Here is a 23,428-nt window from a genome sequence, read left to right on the forward strand (position 1 = left end):
TCAGTCATGTCTGAACTGATTCTTTTTTTTTTTTTGCTGTACACGGGCCTCTCGCTGTTGTGGCCTCTCCCGTTGCGGACGGAGCACAGGCTCCAGACGCGCAGACTCAGCGGCCATGGCTCACGGGCCCAGCCGCTCCGCGGCATGTGGGATCTTCCCGGACCTGGGCACGAACCCACGTCCCCTGCATCGGCAAGCGGACTCTCAACCACTGCACCACCAGGGAAGTCCTGAACTGATTCTTGAAATGGTTAGCCCAGCAAAGAGGGAAGGAAGCGTTTTCCCAGCAGAGGAAATAGAAGCTCAAAAGGGGAGACACAGGATGGTGTGGGTGGAGAACTGTGTTGCCACAGCTCCTCAATGTGGAATGTGGAAAGCAGAGCACCACCCTCTCTCCTGTTTTGGGATCTTTGTTCAGGATGCATATTGGGGGAATTTCTTCTTAGTGTTTGAAGCTGGCAGGATAATACAGCTTTCTAAAACAGGACCAGAGTGGTGCTCATAAGCAGGAAAGGCATCCTAAGTCTGCTCCTTCCTGACTTTTGCCCTGCAGCAGGGGTGTGGTGAGGCTGGGGGAACTGCAGGTTAGCAGTTATGGATTAGATCAGGACACTGCAAACTTTTTCTGTAAAGGCCCAGATTATATATATTTTCACTTAGTTATCTTTTTTTTTAATATATATATAGTTTTGCCTGGCCAGATAATATTTCAGACTTTGAGAGCCATATGATCTCTTTTTGCAACTGCTCAATTCTGCCAATATTGCAGAATGCTAATCTACTGATGCTGGGTTGTAGTGAAAGAAAGTACAGCGTTTATTGCAGGGTGACAAACAAGGAGGATGGGGAGCTAGTGTTCAAAAGACTCATATTCCCCAATGGCTTTCAGTGCACCATTAGGGGTGAGGGTCCCAGGGTGTGTGATCAGCTCCTGGACATTCTTCTGATTGGTTAGTGGTGAGGTAACTGGGTGAAGTTTCAGGAATCTCAACCATCGAATCTCTGGCTCCAGCCAGTCTATGGTCTAGCATTTGCGGTCAGCAGTTTCCATCTGGTGGGGGTCCTGGTTTCTGTGAAAACAATTTAAGAATGTGCATCAGCAGTAGATGAGGGCAATGTTTTCTTAGCAGGAGTCAAAGGTTATCAATCACCTTAGGTACTTTTCCCCCAATTTTATTTGTGGTAAAATACACGTAACAAAACTTTTCATCTTAACCACTTTTAAGTGTACAGTTCAAGGGTATAAATACAATCATAATGTTGTACAACCATCAAAAAAAGGAATGTGCATCAGAAGGTTACCTATATCCCTCAAGGAGAAGATAGGAATCCTGTAACTCTTTTTATGGCTGACCTATTGTTTATTATTACTTTTCTTGCTTGACTGATTTTTGTGTGTGTGTGTGTGTGTGTGTGTGGTACGCGGGCCACTCACTGTTGTGGCCTCTTGCGTTGTGGAGCACAGGCTCTGGACGCGCAGGCTCAGCGGCCATGGCTCACGAGCCCAGCTGCTCCGCGGCATGTGGGATCTTCCCGGACCGGGGCACGAACCCGTGTCCCCTACATCGGCAGGCGGACTCTCAACCACTGCGCCACCAGGGAAGCCTTGACTGATTTTCCATTTTTCGAAACATTAACTGCTAGAGTCTTTTCTTTAGAACTCGGAAAGGCCTAGGAGACTAAAACTTTTTTCACAAGCAAGAAGCCAAGAACACAGGATCTGTCACTGGACCGCCCCCCACCCCTCACCCCAGGGTCCAGCTCAGTTTCACCGGCTGCTTACTAGCTGTGTATCCTTGGGCCTCTATGGGCCTCAGGTTCTGTGTCACTTTCTAAGATTGCAGCGCGGTTAATAAGAGCTGACGCATGTTTAAGTGCTTTGTAAACGGAACAGAAACAAACCAGTCTTTGCCGAAGTTATGGTCACTGCAGCTCCGCCGGTTCTGGTCCAGCATCCGGCGCGCAGGCGCGGGTAGGGCAGGGCGAGCACGACAAGAAGGGCGGGTCGCACAGCGCACAGCGCGCAGCCGCCGCACATAGGGTCAAAGGCGGCGCTGTCGCCCTGGCGACCGTTTCGCAGCTCCGTGGCGCCGTGAGCTAAGCCTTCTTCGGGAGAAATACGGGGCCAAGAAGCTTAGGCCATGTCGGTCGCCGCATCCTTCTCGATGCGCACGTCCTTCTCTGCGGTCGAAGGGTTGCCTGAGGCTGAGAAGAACGCTGGGGAGTCCGAGAATACCTATATTCTGCGACCCATTTTCCAGCAAAGGCGGGTAGCAGACGCGTTGTGGCGTGGCCGACCTGCGAGACTGCTGCCTCCTGCAGGCAGAGCTTGCCTGATAGCCAGGGCGTCCGGAAGGAACCCGCGGGTGACGGGCGGGGTGGGGCGGGGCGGGACGGGAGAGAGGAGCGGGGCTAGGAGGGGCGGGCCGGGGCTAGAGGCAGAGGGGCGGGCCGGGGAGGAGGCCGGGTTTTGCGGGGGAACAGGCGACGGAGGAAGGGACAGGACCGGGGAAGGAGGGACTGGGCGGGAGAGGGTGGGGCGCTGTTCTCCTTGGGCTCCCAGCTGCAGGGGGCAGCAGAGGACCAGACCTGCGGTTGCAGGGTTAACGCGCCGGGAGGTAGTCCCTTAGACAAGTACAGTAGGGATGGTTGACTCTAGGAGATCCAGAATGTGGGCACAGAGGAATTGAGATAGTTGCATGGCAGAAAACAAGCGGCTTGCATCGAATGCCATTCAGCCCTGTTTCGAGGGTTACTGTGTGCATACGTGTGCCAGAAAGCGCTTACTCTTCTTCAGGGCGCGAGACCTGTATGTGTACAGTCTTACCCAAGTACTATCTGGAGACTTTTGGCCTAACACCCTAATACCTTCCCAGAATTAAGGCACAATGTCTCCTGCAGAGGACAGTCGGTTAGGGCTGTAGGATCCATCACTAACTTCATTTTCACAAGATTAAAAAAAATAATTTAAAAAATGACTTTCCCAAGCCCTTCCTCTGTTTTTTGAAACTAGATTCCTGAATCAAATGCTTGGCAAATACTAGAACCCAGGAACTTTAGTTATAATGTGATAAAAAATTTCATGTAGCAGTTTTCTGGTGGGTAGAAGGGACATTAAAAAAATATGTTCAGTTATCTTGGTAAAAGATTCTAAATACATAGAATGCCATTCACCTGTGTTTCTGTTGTAAAACATAACAAGATTAACAATAAATATATGTTATGTAGGAATAGCTCTATGAGATTATTTGTGACTCGTTTGAAGAAAACTTTTAGCATTTTACTGAGAGTGGAAAAGGCTTAAGGGAAGAGCCATATATAGTATGTTTGTTAATAGGAAGACCACATTTTGAACAGATCAAATCCTACAAATTTTTCCATGATTCTAAAGTTCGCCTGTGAGAATAAGCAAGCAAGAGACTAAAGAGAATACTGTTAAAAAGAAATAAGGGGCCGCTAGTACTACCAAATATTAAACCACATTATAAGCTCAAAACTTAAAACATTCTGGTAACTTGGCACATGATAGACAAATCAACTGATAGAATATATAGCCCAGGGGCTTCCCTGGTGATCCAGCGGTTAAGACTCTGCGCTCCAAATTCAGGGCACCCAGGTTCCATCCCTGGTCAGGGAACTAGATCCCGCATGCCACAACTAAAGATCCCGTATGCAGCAACAAAGATCCCATGTGCCACAACTAAGACCCCACACAGCCAAATTAAATAAATAAATATTAAAATATATATATATATATATATATATATATATATATATATATATATATATATATATATATAGCCCAGATAAAGGAACCTAGTGTTGTAATATGTAATAAATACAACTAAATGCCAATAGTATTGTTAGGGTGATGAAATGAGGGGAGACTTTTTTTCTCTGTCTTCATTTATTCAGTAATTATTTTCTCCAAAAAATATTGTCTACTATGTGCTGGATAGTGTTCTAGGAATGGGGATATAACAGTGAACAAAACAGATAAAAATCTCTGCTCTTTGGAGCTTGTACTCTAGCTGGGTAGAAGGATAACAAACAAGATAAATGCCTAAGTGAACCATGTAGTGTATCAGATAGTAATAAGTACCGGGAAGGGAGATATAAAGTGGTAGGAAGGTGGTTTGAAGTTTTAGAGAGGGTGGCTAGGGAAAGTGACTTTTGAATAAAGACTTGAAAGAAAGGAAGGAGCTATGCATATAAGGAGAGGAATTGAACTTCAGGCAGAGGTTAACAGCAACTGCAGAAGCACTGAGGTTTCCATGCCTGGTGTGGTCAAAGAACATAGGGAAGGCCAGTGTGGCCTGAGTGGAGAGAACTAGGGGCAAAGTAGTAGAAAACAAAGTCAGAGAGTTTGGTAGGGTAGATCATATGGGACCTTGCAAGTAACAGAATATTGCTTTTACTCTGAGTGAGGTGGGAAATATTTGGGGTATTTTGAATGGAGGAGTGTCATGATCTGACACATATTTAGTAGCACCAGTCTAGTTGCTATGTTGAGAACAGGATTTAAGGGCAAAGGCAGACACAGAGAGACTTGTTAGGAGGCCATTGTAATCCAGGAAAGAAGTAATGTTAGCTTGGAGCAAGGTGGTGGTAGTGGGGTGGTGAGTGTGATTGAATTTTAGATTATTTTGAAGGTAGAACTGATAAGATTTGTTCATGAATGGGATGAGGGCTGTGAGAGAGAAAGGCAACCAAACTGACACCAGGGTTTTTGGCTTGAGCAGCTGGAAGAATGGAGTTACCATTGACTGAGATGAGGACCTTGTTTTGGGGAGAGGAGATGATCAGAAGCTCAGTGTTGGGTGTATTAAATTTAAGTTGCCTACTAGACATCTGGATGGAATATGGGTGGGAATATGTGGTCTGAAGTTCAAGGGAGAGGCTGGAGATATAGGTTTGCACTATGACTTGTTTTCTTAATTTGTTTTTATTACTTTTATAATAAAAAATATGAAAAAGAAGGATTAAATGGTTGTAATGACAAAAAACTGGGGGAAGTTAAGCTGCGAAGGTAAATTAGGGTTTTGGAATTACCAACCGGATGTTTCAAACTGTTTCATTTAGGTTCAGACCCTCTGTGGTTAAAGACTGTATCCATGCTGTGCTCAAGGAGGAACTGGCAAATGCTGAATACTCTCCAGAAGAAATGCCTCAGCTCACAAAACGTTTATCAGAAAATATTAAAGATAAATTAAAAGGTAACAGTGGTGGTAATTGGAAATGACTTGTTCCCTTCAAACATCCAATTTTACTCATTTGTCTCCTTCTTTATTTTTAAATAAGAGACATAACTGTGGATTCTATTAAACACGAATTTTTCTTCACTGTCTAGCCATCTCAATTATTTGGTAACTTTTACTCATGTAGGTTTTTGTAGATGGTGGGAGAGAGCAAAGGTGTGAAATACCTAGTTGTACCGAACTACTATCCAAGAATTCCCAGTATGCAGAAAGACCAGAAAATACAGGGGCTCCTTTCCCCCATAATTTTTGGTATTTTTTTCTACCAAGATATCAAGTCCTCAGCCTCCCATCAGTACCCTCACAGTCTGACCTCAGTGCATCTCTCCTGCCAAATCCGTAGCTACTTGCCCTACTCAGCACTCCACTCCTGCTTCACTCTACATCTGCAGAGCAGATCTTGTGCTTTTCCTCCCTGTTCTTTGTCTTTCTACCTCTCTCTGTCTCTTTTGTTAATAGTGTTATACACTCTGAAAAGTCCTTTCTATCTACCCTTTAACATTTTAATTTAATTTAATTTAATTTAATTTTTTTGGCTGCACCACGCGGCTTGTGGGATCTCAGTTCCCCAACCAGGGATTGAACCCGGGGCACGTCAGTGAAAGCCCAGAATCCTAACCACTAGGCCACCAGGGAACTCCCTATTTACTCTTTTTAAAGAAATTTTTTTGGAGGGAAGAAATGTCTTTGTAATCATAATACATTTTCATTGTAATAAACCTGGACAATACACATAAAGTGGTTTTTTGTTGTTGTTGTTTGTTTGATTGTTTTTGCGGTTCGCGGGCCTCTCACTGTGGTGACCTCTCCTGTTGCGGAGCACAGGCTCCGGACATGCAGGCTCAGCGGCCATGGCTCACGGGCCTAGCCGCTCCGCGGCATGTGGGATCTTCCCGGACCGGGGCATGAACCCGTGTCCCCTGCATCGCCAGGCGGACTCTCAACCACTGCACCACCAGGGAAGCCCATAAAGTGTTTTTTTAAATGATATAAAAGTCTGTTATCCATGGTAGTTACTATTTAATACTCTGATGTATTTTTATTAATACGTTTTAATTTTTAGAAATAAAAAATATAGAAAAATACTAAGAAGAAAATAGCAATTCTCTTTCCATCATCCAAATTAACTGTTAGTATATTAGCATTTTTGTTTTCAGATTTTTAATGAAATTCACTATTAAATTATTGTAAAAAATACATGCTTGTTATAAAAAAATAAAGTGTAGAAAAATAATTAAAATTAGAAAAATCACTCCCAATGCCCCCACCCAAGAAGAATCATTAATATTACGTGACCATCATACCAGTCCTCTTTTCTATGTATATATACAGATAAATACTTGAAAAACAATGGTATACTATAGACTGTTTCCCATAGTGTTATAGCATTCATTCTATATTTAAATGGAATGATTGCCCACTATTTAGTCCTTTCACCATGCTATTTCCATTGCTGAGTTCTTTTTTTCTGGTTCAGTTCTTACCTGATGAGATTTTATTGTAAGTTTTTTCAGGAAGGGCTCAGAAATGCTGTATTCCCTGGATTCTTTTATGTTTGAGAATGCCTTTAAACGAGAATATATTTTGGATGAATATAATATTTTGAGTTAATTATTTTTTGAGAATTTTATGGATGTTGCTTCCCTGTCTTCTTGCATTGAATGTTACTGTGGAGAAATCTGAGGCCAGTCTGACGTTCTCTGCAGAAAGAATCCTGTCCCTAACCTTGACGCTCAGTAGATTTTCTAGGGTATGGCTTGGTATTGAGCATTTTATGTCTGTTAATCTGTGGATTTTATTTTTTCCATATCAAGTAAATTTTCTTGTATCTCTGAGTACATTTCCGGTTCCATTTGTTAGATTATCTACTTTAGGACACCAAATATTGATGTGTTGAATCATCTCTGTCTTCCACATCTATTATCTTTGCCATAATCTCTTCCTTTTTCTTTGACGTATACTTGTGATCACCTTGTCAGTATTTGTTTTCATTTGTGTCTGTCTTGTCTCTTGCCATTAAAAAAATTGTTTATTTATTTACTTTTTGGCTTCATTGGGTCTTCATTGCTGTGCGTGGGTTTTTCTCTAGTTGCAGCGAGAGGGGGCTACTCTTCTTTGTGGTGCGTGGGCCTCTCATTGTGGTGGCTTCTCTTGTTGCGGAGCACGGGCTCTAGGCGTGCGGGCTTCAGTAGTTGCGGCTCGCAAGGTCTAGAGCACAGGCTCAGTAATTGTGGCGCACGGACTTAGTTGCTCCGTGGCATGTGGGAACTTCCGGGACTAGGTCTCGAACCCATGTCCCCTGCTTTGGCAGGCAGATTCTTAACCACTGTGCCACCAGGGAAGCCCCTCTCTTACCATTTTTAATTGATTAGTTCTGCACTGATATTATGTGAGTATTCAGTTTGTTTCCTAGGCCTATAATCTCCCCTTTCATCTTTCTGTTGTTTTGTAATCTGATTGAGTTCTTATTTTACTGAATTTGTGGGCTTATGTTTTTCTATATTATGAATCAGTTGTGAGGAATTTCTCTTTGTTCCTTGATTTATATTATCTCCTAGGTTGAGTTTTTTGGTCTTTTAAGCAGTACGTTTCTTTTCTTGTTATTCTTTGGTTTGTTTTTGCTGTTGTACCTTTGCATATTGCCATTCAGCTTCTTTTAATTTTGTTCTGATGTGGTGTGGGTGAATTTTTTTTTTTACTCTCCTCCCACTGTATCTAAGACTATTTTATTAAATATTTTTATTTAAGTGTAGTTGATTTACAGTGTTGTGGCAATCTCTGCTGTACAGCAAAGTGACTCAGTTATACACATAGAGACATACTTTTTTAAAATATTATTTTCCATTATGGTTTATCACAGGATATTGAATATAGTTCCCAGTGCTATACAGTGGGACCTTGTTGTTTACCCATTCTATATGTAATAGTTTGCATCTACCAGTCCCAAATTCCCAGTCCATCCCTCTCCCTCCCTCCCTCCCCCTTGGCAACCACAAGTCTGTTCTCTATGTCTATGAGTCTCTTTCTGTTTTGTAGAGAGGTTCATTTGTGCCATATTTTAGATTCCACGTATAAGTGATATTATATGGTATTTCCCTTTCTCTTTCTGACTTACTTCACTTAGTATGATAATTTCTAGTTGCATCCATGTTGCTGTAAATGGCATTATTTCCTTCTTTTTATGGTTGAGTAGTATTCCATTGTATATATGTACCACATCTTCTTTATACATTCATCTGTTAATGGACATTAAGGTTGTTTCCATGTTTTGGCTATTCTGAACAGTGCTGCTATGAACATGGGGTGCATGTATCTTTTTGAATTATAGTTTTATCCAGATATATTCCCAGGAGTGGGGTGGCTGCATCCTATGGTAACTCTATTTTTAGTCTTCTGAGGAACCTCCATACCGTTTTCCATAGTGGCTGCACCAACTTACATTCCCACCCACAGTGTAGGAGGGTTCCCCTTTCTCCACACCCTCTCCAACATTTGTTATTTGTAGACTTTTTAATGATGGCCCTTCTGACGGGTGTGAGGTGGTACCCCATTGTAGCTTTGACTTGCATTTCTCTAATAATTAGTGATGTTGAACGTCTTTTCATGTGCCTGCTGGCCATCTGTATGTCCGTCTGTATTAAGGTCTTCTGCCCATTTTTCAGTTGGGTTATTTGGGGTTTTTTTGTTGAGTTGTATGAGCTGTTTGTATATTTTGGAGTTTTTTGGAGATTAAGCCGTAGTCTGTCACGTCATTTGCAAGTATTTTCTCCCATTCCGTATGTTTCTTTTTGTTTTTTTATGGTTTCCTTTGCCGTGCAAAAGCTTGTAAGTTTGATTAGCTCCCACTTGTTTATTTTTGTTTTTATTTCTATTGCCTTGGGAGACTGACCTAAGGAAACATTGGTATGATTTTTGTCGGAGAATGTTTTGCCTGTGCTCTCTTCTAGGAGTTTTATGGTGTCTAAGACTATTTTATTTTTCCCTCAGAACTGTGTTTTAGGTGATGGGCATTTAATATTCTAGCCACACTTCTCAAGCATGGGTATGAGAAAAGGAGGAAGAAAAATGCGTAGAGAAAGGAGGAAGCTCAGCTGAGCTGTGTGCACTGCTTTTTAAACATAACTTGGGCTCTGTCTCCTTCTGAGATTTTACTAAGTGTACTGCATTAGGGTTCATGTCCCACAATGGAAGGGTTCCTATAAGTGTTCACATTGTTTGCCTAATTTACTGTATAATCCTGGAGCTTTTACTTTCATCAAAAAGAGCTGGCTCTGGGACTTCCCTGGTGGTACAGTGGTTAGGAATCTGCCTGCCAATGCAGGGGACACGGGTTCGAGCCCTGGTCTGGGAAGTTCCCACATGCCGCAGAGCAACTAAGCCCGTGCACCACAACTACTGATCCTGCGCTCTAGAGCCCGCGAGCCACAACTACTGAGCCCGTGTGCCACAACTCCTGAAGCCCACGCGCCTACAGCCCGTGCTCTGCAGCAAGAAAAGCCACCGCAATGAGAAACCCACACACCACAACAAAGAGTAGCCCCCACTCACCACAACTAAAGAAATGCCGTGCACAGCAATGAAGACCCCACACAGCCAAAAATAAATAAATAAAATAAATAAATTTATATATATAAAAAAATGAAATAAGACTAAATTAAGAGAAAGATTATTTTTTTAAAAAAAGGGGTTGGCTCTGTCTCAACTTTGCCTGTTTCACTCTTTTTTTCTTCACTGTTTCCCCTATTCCTTGGTCAGAAAGGAGGGAAGATAAAGATGCCCATTCAGTTTTCTGTCCCCCAGATTTGGTGTTGGGGAGGATTTTCAGGATTTTGCTGTTTTAGCAGTATAGTTTTGGGGGAAGCAGCTGAGTTGTCCTAGGCCATGCCAGTATTCTCCAGAATCTTATGGTTTATTTTCTATCTTACTGAACAGCTTGTGGTTTTCTAAAGATCCCATGCTCTATGTCTTTGCATATGCTATCCCCCTCCATAGAATGGAGAAACATTGTCCATCTGGTAAATTCTCACTCGTCTTTCAGGACTCAGCTCACTTATCGCATCCTCCAAGAAGTCTTTTCTGGTCATCCCTTCCCCATTGCCCAATCAAAGGGAGGAGCCATCCAGCTCTGTGCCCCTAATGCACCTTATACATGCCTCTCTTTGAATTATTACTATATTGCATTTTCATTTTATTTTCCATGTTTGCCTTCCCAACTACTATGAGTTCTTTAAGGCAAGAAGAGCATCTTATTTATCTCTGTATCTTGAGGGCCTAGCTCATTACCTGACTTAGAGTAGGGGAGAAAGGAAGGAAGCTAAGACCTACTGAGAGACTACTATGGAAGAGAAATGGGTAGAGAAAGGAGGCAGCTTGTCTCATCTAACCTCACAACACCCCCAGGAGGAAGGTAGTGATATTCCCATTTAACAGTTGAGGGAGATTTAAACTAAAAAGTTAAATAACTCGTCTAAAGTTACACACTTACTAAGCTTATGGTTAGAATTTGTCCTTAAGTCTGACTCCCAAGCTTATAATCATACTCAGTAAGTGCTTGTAGACTGAATGCTTATGTTCATTTCTAGGCAAATTTGCCTTCATTAAGTAATTTTACCATATATTTGCTTATAGATAACTTTCTTATTTTTTCTTTCCAGAAATGGGATTTGACCGATATAAAATGGTGGTGCAAGTAGTGATTGGAGAACAAAGAGGGGAAGGTGTATTGTGAGTAGTTGGTTTTTCCTTCTTGTTTTTATTTTTATATATTTCTTATTGGGTGTTCATCTTCTCGACAACCCAGTAAGATAGTGTCTTTGCAAGAGTGAGAGGAATGGATGGTATAATAAAATGCAGCTGTGAACTGAAGAGATCCTGGCACTGAGCAGCGAGGTTGACAGTCTGGGTGAGCTCCATGGGGTAACTCACTTTTCATAGTATCTGTAGGCTAGTACGTCTTTCAGGGTTTATGTATATATGCTCCCAAAGAGAGTGTAGGATTATGTATGTATGTTTCCTCCCATATTCCTTGTTGCCTGGTTTTTGGTCCTACCATTCTCCTAAATGAATATCTTTAAAGTTGTCAGAGTGACAATTTTCATAGCTATTGTTATTGGCCTGGGCTTCTGTTTTTTAAAATTCACTCTGGTTTTTTTGGCCCCAATGTCACTTGCATAACTTGTTTCTCTTCTGTTTTTCTAACTGATTATTCTCTCCTAAACTGGTTCTTCTTTCTCCCCTACATCCCCAGCTATGAGCTTTCTTCAAGGCTCAGTTCTTATTCTTCTGCTCTTCGGTGTGCTTTTTCAATGAGCTCATTCATTCTCATTACCTCAAACCATCATTCCTGTATTGGCAAGTTCAAAATCTGTATTTCCTGTCTTTTCCTGTGCCCAAGTGTTAATCTCCTGTTTCCCTTTGTAAACAGTGCCTAGTCCAGTATTTTATAAGAAAGTATGAAAATATTTGCTGGATGAATAAAAAAATACCTTGTAGTTACTATCACTGAGAATTTTCACTATAGAATGTTAGCTTGGGAAGAGAATGCAGATTCTTTCTGGTGTCCAGTCCCCTTATTTTATGATGACACTTATGAGGTTCAGCATGATTTGCCCAAAATTCTAGATCTGGCTGGCGTCAGGCTCACTGATAGAGCCCAAGCTTCTGACTCCTCGCACAGTACTCTTCACCGTGATGCCCTCTACCATTCAGTCAAAAGGCTTCAGTAGAGTTCTTCACCACAGAGAAACTAAGAAATACTTTACTATTCTGTCATCTCAGAGTCAACGTGTTCAAATAGAGTTGCATATTTCTTTTCCCTTCCTCAAATAAGCCTCTCATTTTCATTTCTCTGTCTCCTGCCTTATTACCAAGATTCCACTGACTCAGGCTTAAAAGCGTGGAACTCTCTTTTATCTTATGTAACCATTACTCTCTCTCTCATTGCACTGTAACCTGGATGCCAGGGTTGCTTAGCAGCCCCTTATCAGCACTTCCAGACTCTGATCTCTCTCCTCTGCAATTCACACAGCAGACCAGTCTCCCAGAAGTACACCCTCACCTCCTTTTCTTAAACTCTATAGAGTTTATTTCAAATCCTGTATAGTATAAACTCTTCAAACTTGTCCTGACTGACTTTGTTAAATGTGATCAGGTTAAACTCTAAAGCATGGCATGTAAGGCCTTCCCCACTTCCTTTCAAAACTTTTATCATCTAACATTTTAGGCATATGAAAATGTACGTGGACTAAGGAACTCCCATATGTCTATTACTTATCTTTAAGGTTATTAACACACACCCATGTTGTTTCATTTATACCTCCATCTACTCTCCCTGACCCCACCAGATTATCTTGAAGCAAGTTCTAGTCATCATATCATTTAATCTGTAAATACAACAGTATAGATTTCTAAAATATAAGTGCCCTTTTCAACATCATAAAATATCACATGTAAATATTGAAAATCCTTAATATTATAAAACATTCAGTTAGCTTTTAATTATTCCCAGTTGTCTCATATATACATGTGCATGTATGTATATGTGTGTTTTTGTGCGTGTGTATGTGTATATGTGTATTTTTTTTACAGTTTGTTCAAGTCAGGATACAGACAAAGTCCATGCATTGCATTTGGTTGATATGTCTCTTAAATTTCTTTCAGTCTGTCATTTTGCTTCTTCTCCCTCCTCCCCCTTTTTTTTAACCTTGCCATTTATTTGTTGAGGAAATTGGGTTGTTTGTCTTGTAGAGTTTCCTACGTTCTGGTATTTGAGGATTGTATCCCCATGGTATTGTTTAGTATGTCTTCTAGCTCCTATTTTTCTTGTAAATAAGTAGTTAGATCTAGTCTTTTTTTTTTTTTTTTTCGGTACGCGGGCCTTTCACTGTTGTGGCCTCTCCGTGGCATGTGGGATCTTCCCGGACCGGGGCATGAACCCGTGTCCCCTGCATCGGCAGGTGGACTCTCAACCACTGTGCCACCAGGGAAGCCCAGATCTAGTCTTAATCAGTGATAGGTTTGAGTTTTGGGCAAGAATAGTACATAGGTGTTTAGTATACATTCTATTGCATCTTATCAGGAGGCACAAAAATGTCTGGCTGTTCCTATTTTTATTTATTTATTTTTTTTGCGGTACGAGGGCCTCTCACTGTTGTGGCCTCTCCTGTTGTGGAGCACAGGCTCCGGACGCGCAGGCTCAGCAGCCGTAGCTCACGGGCCCAGCCGCTCCGCAGCACGTGGGATCCTCCTGGACCGGGGCACAAACCCACGTCCCCTGCATCGGCAGGCGAACTCTCAACCACTGAGCCACCAGCCAACAGCCCTGGCTGTTCCTATTTTTATTGTTAAGATTGATCATGGAGTTCAGATGATGTTGGATGGATCCATCTGTTATAAAGTTCCCTATCAGCTTTACCATTAATGATTTTAGCATCTGTCCTAGATCCATTATTCATCACAGGTTACAAGGTAGTGATCTTCTATCATTGTTCTTTATTTATAAGCTGGAATTCTTCTATTAAGAATGACTTTTTTTCTTTCATTTGTTTCATTACAATGAGATACAGTTTGTATAGGAAAGGAGGGATAAATTTACCTATTTTCAGAGTAATGAATTGGTTCCCTAGCATCCTCCCAAGGTTACCAATGAGTTTTTTTTCTATCCATGAACCCATGGTTTTAAATATATGTGATGTGTTTAAATCAATTGCAGTTAGTATCTTCACTGAAGCTCAAACTGTCCCATCTTTGGCCATTGGTAGCTTCTTTTTCCCCTCCCCTCCCCTCCCTTCCCTTTCCTTCCTTCCCTTCCTTCCTTCCTTGTTTTTTTTTTTTTTTTTTGAAAAAACATAGACGCTTTATTTCTCTTCTCAAAATACACCAGATAGGAGTCCAAGCCTGGTGAGGTGCTTCCCTGCTGTCAAGGATATAGGCCCTCCTGTCTTGCTCTGCTGTGTCCTCATCTGCATGGTTGAAGATGGCTCAATACTACATTTATTTACATTCCTTAAGGGAAAGAGATAGAAGGAAAGCATATATGCCTTTCCATTTTCAGTACTTTAAAGATGTGATTACATTGTCTTCTAATTTCAGTTGGTTCTGTTGAGAAATCAGCTCTAAGTCTTATTATTGTTCCTTTGGAGGTGATGTGTCTTTTTTCCTAGCCACTTTAAAATATTTTTCTCATTGCCTTTTTACTATGATGATATATGGTTTTCTTTGTATTTATTCTACTTGGGGTTCTCAGGGCCTTTTGAATTTGTGGGCTCTTGAATCTGTTTTGTATCAGATTGGGAAAAGTCTTAACCATTATCTTTGTTTCTTTTTTTAAAATCAATCTTTTAGAATAATTTAGATTTACAGAAAAGTTGCAGAGATAGCACAGAGAGTTCTTAAGTACTTCACATCCAGTTTCTTCTATTATTAACATCTTCTATTAGTATGGTACATTTGTCACAATTAATGAACCAATATTGATGCATTATTATTATCTAAAGTTCATACTTTATTTGGATTTCTTTAGTTTTCACCTAATGTCCCTTTTCTGTTCTAGGAGCCTATCTAGGATACCACATTACATGTCTCTTTAGTCTTCTCTTGGCTATGACAGTTTCTCAGACATTCCTTGGTTTTGATGACCTTGACAGTTTTGAGAAGTACTGGTTAGGTATTTTGTAGAATATGCCTCAAATGGGATTTGTCTGCTCATGATTAGTTTGGGATTATAGGTTTTGGGGAGGAAGATCACAGAGGTAAAGTGCTGTTCTAATTATATCATTTCAGGGTACATACTGTCAACGTTACATATTACTGTTGATGTTAACCTTGATCCCTGCCTGAGTAGTATTTGTCAGGTTTTCCACTATAAAGTTACTCTTTCTTCCTCTTTCCATACTGTACTTTTTACAAAGAAATCACTATGTGCAGCCCACACTTAAGGAGCAAGGAGTTATGCTCCAACTCCTTGAGGGCAGAGTGTCTACCTAAATTACTTGGAATTTTTCAGCATAAGAGATTTGTCTGTTCTCTCTCATTTATTTATTTATTCAGTCATTTATTTCAGTATGGACTATGGATTTTTGTAAGTTGGATTATAATCCAGTACTACTTTATTTATATTGTTGCTCAAATTGTTCCAGCTTTGGCCATTGAGAGCTCTTTCAGCTGACTCCTGGGTCCCTTTCACATACCCTACTATTGTGGGTTTTTTGAGCACAACCTTATTTACTGGCACTATAAGATGCCCCACCTTATCCATTCCCTGCCCCAGCCCTAGAATCAGCCATTTCTCTAAGGAGCCTTGGTTCATTGTATGGCAGAATGGCATTAGAAACTAAGATCTAGGTGCTATATATATGGCTATTATCTTTTAAAATATTACCTGTGCTTCATTTGCTCTCTGCTATCCTTTATGGACTCCAATAACAAGTATTCAGATCTTTTTGCTGTAATTTATGATGCTCTTTTCTGAATTTTTGTTTTTTCTCTCTGTGCTTCAGTTTGGATATTTTTCTATTGACCTGTCCTTCAGTTCACTAATCCTCTTTTCCATTGTGTCTAATCTGCTATTAAACCCACCAACTGAGTTCCTAATTTGTTATTATATTTTTTAGGTCTGGAATTCCCATTTAATTCTTTTTTTCATAAAAATTTTTTTTGTATATTCTAATTGTATAGTGAAATTCTTTATTTTTTATCTATGTTCTCCATCCTCCCTCTCTCCTCCTTTTTTGCATTTTGGTCATAACAGTGCTTACCCTAGTATCTGGATCACATGTGAGTCTGTTTCCTTTGATTATTTTTTTGTCTTGTTAATCTTTCATATGGCTCTGTCTCTTGGCATGCCTAGTTTGAGTCCTGGACATTGTGTTAAAGAAAAAACTGTAAAACTTCTGGATAATATTATTTTCCTCCAGAGAAGTTTAACCTTTTCCTTTGTAATTCAGGTAGAATATGGGCTACTTACCGTAATCCAATCAGATAATGAGCTGAGTTGAGGTTGGGTTGCTGATTTGATAAGTCTCTCTCTATCTTTAGCTCACCCTTCTGTCTTGAACATAGCCCTTCAGATCTTTCAACCAAGAACCTGGAGTGTTCATTGGAACCCCAGCCTCAGCAGGTACTGACTTTTAGTCCTTTCCTCAGCATTAAACTATTCTTCATTTCAAAGGCTTCTTTTTTAATGAATTCATTTCCTTAAAAAGCAAAAATATATTTTTTTACAGTTCTGGAGATCATAAATTCAGAATGGGTTTTTTTGAGCTAAAATCAAGGTGTTGGCAGGACTATATTCCTTCTGGAGGCTCTGGGGGAGAGTCCAGTCCCTTGCCTGTTCCATCTTCTAGAGGCCACCTGCATTCCTCAGCTCATAAACCCTTCCTCCATCTTCAAAGCCAACAGCATTGCATCTTCAAATATCTCTTGATTCTGACCCTCCTGCCTCCCTCTTTCTTTTATAAGGACCCTTGTGATTACATTGAGCCCACCTGGATAATCTCCCCATCTCAAGATCCTTAGTTACACATCTGTAAAACCATTTTTGCCATGTAATATAACATATTCACAGGTTCTGGGGTTTAGGACATAGACATATTTGGTGGGGGGCTGTTATTTTGCCTACCACACATAGCTTTTTAGGTTCCTGCTTATGCAGTTTCAGAATTCAGCACATGTCTTGAGAGGAAACCTACTATGTGACCGGCTCAGTTCTACTCTCTCCTTTTTCACACGGATCTTGGTCCCTCAAGCCTCCAATTTTATCCCCCCCGGCCCTGCAAGACTGCCAGCAGTCCTGCTGGTTTCTTTTTCCCTCAGTAATTGGTCCTCTACCTGGGCGAAGCCCAGGCTCTCAGCCTCTAGCTCTGTGCCCAGAGCTGGAAAATGCCCCAGGGAGATCTTTGCTGCAAACATCAACTTGCCTCATGTGGTTCACCTTTCTCTGCAATTTTGGCTCCCCTAGTCCTGTTTGCTTCAGCAGCTCTCTGATTCATTTTATTCAGTTTTTCTAATTGACTTGGTGGGAGCATTGGCCTGCTACAAAGTGTTCCATCATATTTCTTCTAAGTCTTTTGACGTAACTTTATCAATATAAATATATATACACATATGTGTAAAATATATATATACATAAATGTGTGTATGTATATTTTTAAATATAACATTCTTTTTAAAAAATTATTTATTTATTTATTTGGTTCGCTGGGTCTCACTTATGGCAGGTGGCCTCCTTAGTTGTGGCGTGCGAACTCTTAGTTGCAGCATGCATGTGGGATCTAGTTCCCCGACCAGGGATCAAGCCCAGGCCCCCTGCATTGGGAGTGCAGAGTCTTAACCACTGCACCACCAGGGAAGTCCCTATAAAATTCTTTTTGATATAACCCAGGGTTTTGCTATGACCCAAGTGTCCCAGGTTTATCCTGTACATATACAGCCATGGCCCTAGAATTGGCCATTTCTCCAAGGAGCTCTGGTTCCTTTTATTGGGAAATTGTGTAAAGAGACCACAATTTGAAAGCAAAGATTGTATTTTATGCATCTTTGTATCATTTGCACCTAGCACTTTGCTCGTATATAATACTCAACAAATACTTATTAAATACATTTTTATATTCATGCTTTCACTTGGTTCTGCTCAGCTTAAGCACTACTTCCTTCATGAAATCTTCTTTGGCTTTTTCTCCTCTCTAAATTCTCTAAAATTCTTTAGCACTTCTACACATTTAATTCAACTATTGTGCAGCTTGGACTTGAAGGCTTGATCTAGATAGACATTATAATCCCTTTTAATCCTAATAACCTATAAATCAGCACCAACAATAAATTATCTTATTCTTTTGGTGTGTATTAATTTTTTTTCACCTATTTAAGCTGAGAATTGTTTGAGGACAAACCGGATTTTATTCTTTCTGGACAAATGGTACTTGCTAAATAAATACTTGTTGATTGATCAGTTAAGTAGATTAATTTTATTTCATACTGTTACAGTTTGGAAATAGGTGGAACTTTTTTGATTTAAGAATGTGTGAAGTATTAGGCTGGGGGGAGCTCTTCTATGGAAAACTGAAAAAAAAAGTCTTTTAAAATTAAACCAATATAGCATGGTGTATATATACCTTTCTCTACAGACTTGAGGCTGAACCGCCTAGATTCAAAACCAAGCTTTGTCACTTACTATATAAATGACCTGGACAAGTTTACTTAATTTCTCTGACTCTCAGTTTCCATGTTTATTAAATAGATATAATAATAATGTCTATCTCATAGGATTGAGTTAATACATGTAAAGCTCTTAGACCAGTGGGGCACAAAGTAAGTGCTCAGTAAATGTTAATGATGAATCATATACATACTTTTAATTAAAAAACATTTAAAATTATTTTTTAAACTTAACATTATATTGTGAACATCTTTTCATGTTCTTAAAGTTTTTTTTTTGTAAAAAATACCTTTAATGGCTGCATAGAATTTCATTGCTAAGAAATACCTTAATTTTGTTTACCAATCCAATACTTCTGGGTATTTAAGTTGTTTCCACTTTTAAATAGGCTTTTATTTTTACTGATATTTTTTCTTATCCAAGAACTGGGGAGAGGAGAATGGCTAATTTTAGAATTTAGAGGTAGTATAGCATCCTCTAGAGATAATACTGGATTTAGAATTAGTTAGAAGATTGAATTCTAGTTCAGAGTTTGGCCCTTTCTTTTCTGTGACTCTATAAAATGATCAGGTTGGACTAAATAATTTGTTGGGTCATTTCCAGACCTACCTTCTCATATTATTGTGCAGGAATTGAGCCCATTTTAGCCATAAGTCTTAGGTATTATTTCCTCTAAAAGTCATACATAGATATCTTACCTGAAATAATCTATAACAGAGCTTCCCACTCAGACTACCAGTGACTTAGGCCATCAGGCAGCCATCAGAGTCTGAGGCTGCTAGACCCCTGGGCTGGTCACCTCCAGCTGCAAGCAGCCTTATCTATGACTCCAGTCCCTTCTAGTTTACCCAGTATACTCTGCTGTACAAATATGATTTTCTGTATGTCATCTCATTCTGTGAAAAGGTTTGGAAGCACTGATGTATAAGAATGTATCAAGGAAAACTTTTGCTTGTGGCAGATATATATAGTTCAGATCCTTGTTATATTGTTGATAATTCTCTATTCTTTGACTTTTTAGCATGGCTGCTCGCTGTTTCTGGGATGCTGACGCTGACAACTGTACTCATGATGTTTTCATGAATGTAAGCCTATTTGGAACCCTTTTTTTCCTTTCTTAAGGTCACGTGGGCATTCCAAATCAAACCACTTACTATTTGTTAAGATGTGAGGACACTTAATTTATTTATTTATTTTGGCTGTGCCACACGGCATGTGGGGTCTTAGTTCCCCAACCAGGGATTGAACCCCGTGCCTCCCGTAGTGGACCGCCAGGGAAGTCCCTGAGGACACTTTAGTTTTAGACATTTGTCTGAGACTTCTTCTGGATAAGATGATTTTACTGTTTGTTTGTGTTATTAAAGCAGAAACATAGAGTGCTGCTTATAGGCAAGGATACTTTATGATGTAACTCTTCACAAGTTTGAATGTGGAAATCGCATATTATTTATTTGGTGCTAACAGACATATAGCAGTTTGCTAAGCTGCAAAGAAATTTGGGTGGCAGGGATTCCATGAGCAAAGGTGATTTTTCTTTCAGTAATAAAATTAATTACTTTATCTTAAAGCTATTTCTCAAAACTAAACAAAAGAGGAATTTTTAAAAAGAGGTTTCATTTAAACATTGGTATGTTATTGACATGAATGTCATGTATTTTAATCATATGTTGTTATTTTATACTTGCTTCCAGAAATATTCCCATCTTCTATCCAAATGCTCCCAGGTTGTGAATTAGTAGAGTCAGAATTAAAATACAGTAGAGTAGAAAAGAACTAGATTGGGTGAATTAGGAGAGAGGTTCCATTTCTAGCTCTGTAACTTTCTAATTAAATGACTTTAGGTAAGTCACTGAACTTTTCTGTGGCTGTATCAGTAACACTAGGAAGCTGTACTATATTTTCCTAAAGACTGGCTGTGGCCGCCTAAGAATAATTTGAAGAACTTTTTAAAAATACAGGTGCCAAGGCTTTGCTCAATAGATTCTGATCAAACAAGCCAGGGGTTGGATCAGTGACTCTGAATTTTTAAAAAAGTTCTCCGCATGATTATACTTACTGCCAGGTATGGAAGCTGCTTGTGTAGATGATCTTAAGGTACCTTTTAGCTCTAAAATTCTATGGTCCTACCAAAGTTTTATTTTATGCTCAACTGCCCTAGGGATCAAAGGCTGAACAGTGGGAAGTACTATGTAAATCTTCATTTATCAGCTTTCTAGGGGAAGGGTAAATAAAGCTCAGGTGGTGGTTTTTCCTGCTTTTTGGAGTTAAACATATTTCTCTGAGTCCTTATATAATACAGTTTCTCTGCATATTTCTCTGAGTCCTTATATAATACAGTTCATTCAACAAATGATTCTGAGCTCCTATTATGTGCCAGTTTCTGTAGTGGCCTTATATATATATATATTTTTTTTTTAAATAAATTTATTTATATTTTTATTTATTTATTGTATTTTTGGCTGCATTGGGTCTTTGTTGCTGTGCGCGGGCTTTCTCTAGTTGCGGTGAGAGGGGGCTACTCTTCGTTGCAGTGCGTGGGCCTCTCATTGCGGTGGCTTCTCTTGTTGTGGAGCACGGGCTCTAGGCGTGTGGGCTTCAGTAGTTGTGGCTGCTTTAAAGATTATCAGGATCAGGTTTTAGAATACAGGATTAGTTGGGGCGCTGTCTAAAAATAATTTTTGAAAGCCTGGTCTAGGTTGCTGACTTAGTCTACTGTATCTTTAGTTCAGTTTGTTGAGTGTTTATTTAGGCTTAATTTTTTAGAACTTAAAGTACTTTATTTGGGAGAAGATCCCAGGAAGGACCAATAGAAGATGAGGAAATGACAGAGGGGAGAGAAAAGCATATACTATTGAGCTGATAATTGCTGTGGATAACCAGGACTCAGTCCTGATGGAGAACTCTGGGTGGCATTGTAAGAACAGTGCCAGTCAAAGTGGGGTCCGCAGACCAATGCCAGTCTATGAACTGTTTGTTATAGGTCCTCAACAAGATAAGTACATAAATTATGTGTAAGGGTTTAGAAACGCTCATGGAATTTGACAAAGTAATTTTATGTTCATTAAATCTAATAAGAAGTTTTGGTTATATTTGTATGTTTCTTTTTTCATTTCATTTTCTTAGTTATTAATTTCTATTGTATTTTATGAAAGTATCAGTTCATAAGGGCTTGGCAATTAAAACAAACAAAAAAATAGGTCCCTCACCACAGATAGCACTGTTTGAGAACACACCTCACAGTAATCCCATCCAAGAAGCCAGGGAACTGGGCTAACCACAGAATTTGCTTTTGGTTAATAATCGGGTACTTGAACTCATATTTTCTCCCATCATTGCCAGGCTGGAGGTGAGGTTGGTGAGTTAGGAGTTGCTGAGGCAGGTGGAACTCCTGTAATAAGTACCTAAAAAGTGTTTTAACAAATTTAACTAGGATCTGGAGCACATTTTGAGATTTTGAGTTAAAAGATGGACAAATGAATTTTATCAATTAAGAACAAACAACCAGGGGCTTCCCTGGTGGCGCAGTGTTGAGAGTCCGCCTGCCGATGCGGGGGACACGGGTTCGTGCCCCGGTCTGGGAGGATCCCACATGCCGCGGAGCAGCTGGGCCCGTGAGCCATGGCCGCTGAGCCTGCGCGTCCAGAGCCTGTGCTCCGCAATGGGAGAGGCCACAACAGTGAGAGGCCTGCGTACTGCAAAAAAAAAAAAAAAAAAAAAAAAGAACAAACAACCAGATATCATTTGTCCTTATCCAGAATTTATGACAAGGTGCTGTATTTTCGTTATCTGTGAAACTATAATATCCTTGGGTTGAGTAATGCATTTACTCCAAGAAACTCAAAGCATTTTAATTATATTATTTCTTTGATAAATCAGGAAAAACAGGAATACTTGTTTTATGAATAAACATTACATAAAGTACATTAGTTTGCATTTTATTTCTTCATTCAAAAAATATAATTCTTTACTCATTCTACCCTTTTAGCAAGCAATTTTGTAGCTACCCTGAGGCAAGCAAATCTATATACTCTGGAAAACCTGTTTCTTAAAGAAGGGAAAGAGTCTTCATGATTGAAAATTGGCAAAGGTCTGAGATGTTAATTTCACGTCCGTGCTGCCTTTAGTCCTTCATTAGTACTAACATTCTGGATTTGTGTGTTTGTTTTCTGTTTTCTTTGTTTTTTTAGGACAGTTTATTCTGTGTTGTAGCGGCATTTGGCTGTTTCTACTATTGAATCTTTGAAAGCTGGAAAAAGATATGACCATGAAGAAATATGAAGTTTTTTATATTGTTAAATATCTTGACAAAATAAAGTTGGCAGTTTGGCAACGGAGTCTGTTGAGTTTTAGGCCTTATATTTTAATGTTTTGATTTCTTTATAACATGTTATTACATTTGGAAGGTAGAGAAAACAGTAGGGAAAAATCATAATTCAATTGTTCAAACATAACCAGTGGTGTGTGTTTTTTTTTTTTTTTTGCAGGGTTAAAAAAATCGTGTATATAATTTTGTAACCTGATTTTTCACTTCTCATAATGTCATGTGCAGTTTTTTTTGCCATTTTATTTGATTGCAGTTTTCACTAGCATACTTTAATAGTTGTACTTATTCCATTAGGTTATACACCATTGGTTATTTTTGCCATGTCCTTATTGAGGGACTGATTATTTCTAATTTTTCACTATTATAAATAACACTGAGATCAGTTTATTTGTGCATAAAGTTTTTTATCCTACATTTTTTTGGAAATGAGGAATAGCAAATAATATATTAATCAAACATAACTACAGTGAATTCCCATATAGGAAATATTAATATCACCTTATAGCAATTATAGGAAAAGAGCTTAAGGAAATTGGAAAACTCCAGTTTCTTAAAGACAGTTTTGTCAAAAAAGGTTGGAGTTTACTCTCCACATGTCAAGATGCTCCTTAGGTCAATATGCAGTGTCCTAAGATCCTCTCAGATGGTTTCAACCTAATCATTGCCAAGACGCCATCATGGACAGAGTTGTAT

At 39.6% G+C, this 23,428-nt stretch overlaps 1 protein-coding gene across 2 annotated transcripts; it reads left to right on the forward strand.

The window, feature by feature from the left end:
• The first annotated feature begins 1,916 nt into the window (after nt 1–1,916).
• Nucleotides 1,917–23,018, forward strand: DYNLT2B (dynein light chain Tctex-type 2B). Of its 2 annotated transcripts, XM_081234346.1 has the most exons (6): nt 1,917–2,266; nt 5,083–5,216; nt 10,913–10,982; nt 16,293–16,374; nt 19,433–19,496; nt 22,599–23,018. In XM_081234346.1, exons 1-5 carry the CDS (start codon nt 2,142–2,144, stop codon nt 19,460–19,462), a joined length of 441 nt encoding a protein of 146 aa, XP_081090472.1. In that variant the 5' UTR covers nt 1,917–2,141; the 3' UTR covers nt 19,463–19,496; nt 22,599–23,018. The 2 variants fall into 2 exon arrangements, with proteins under 2 accessions (XP_081090472.1, XP_081090471.1); XM_081234345.1 differs by lacking the exon at nt 16,293–16,374 and having other exon boundaries at nt 1,928–2,266.
• Nucleotides 23,019–23,428: the final 410 nt, after the last annotated feature.

This window comes from Mesoplodon bidens, assembly GCF_964165515.1.
Source record: "Mesoplodon bidens genome assembly, chromosome: 5".
Lineage (NCBI taxonomy): Eukaryota > Metazoa > Chordata > Mammalia > Artiodactyla > Ziphiidae > Mesoplodon > Mesoplodon bidens.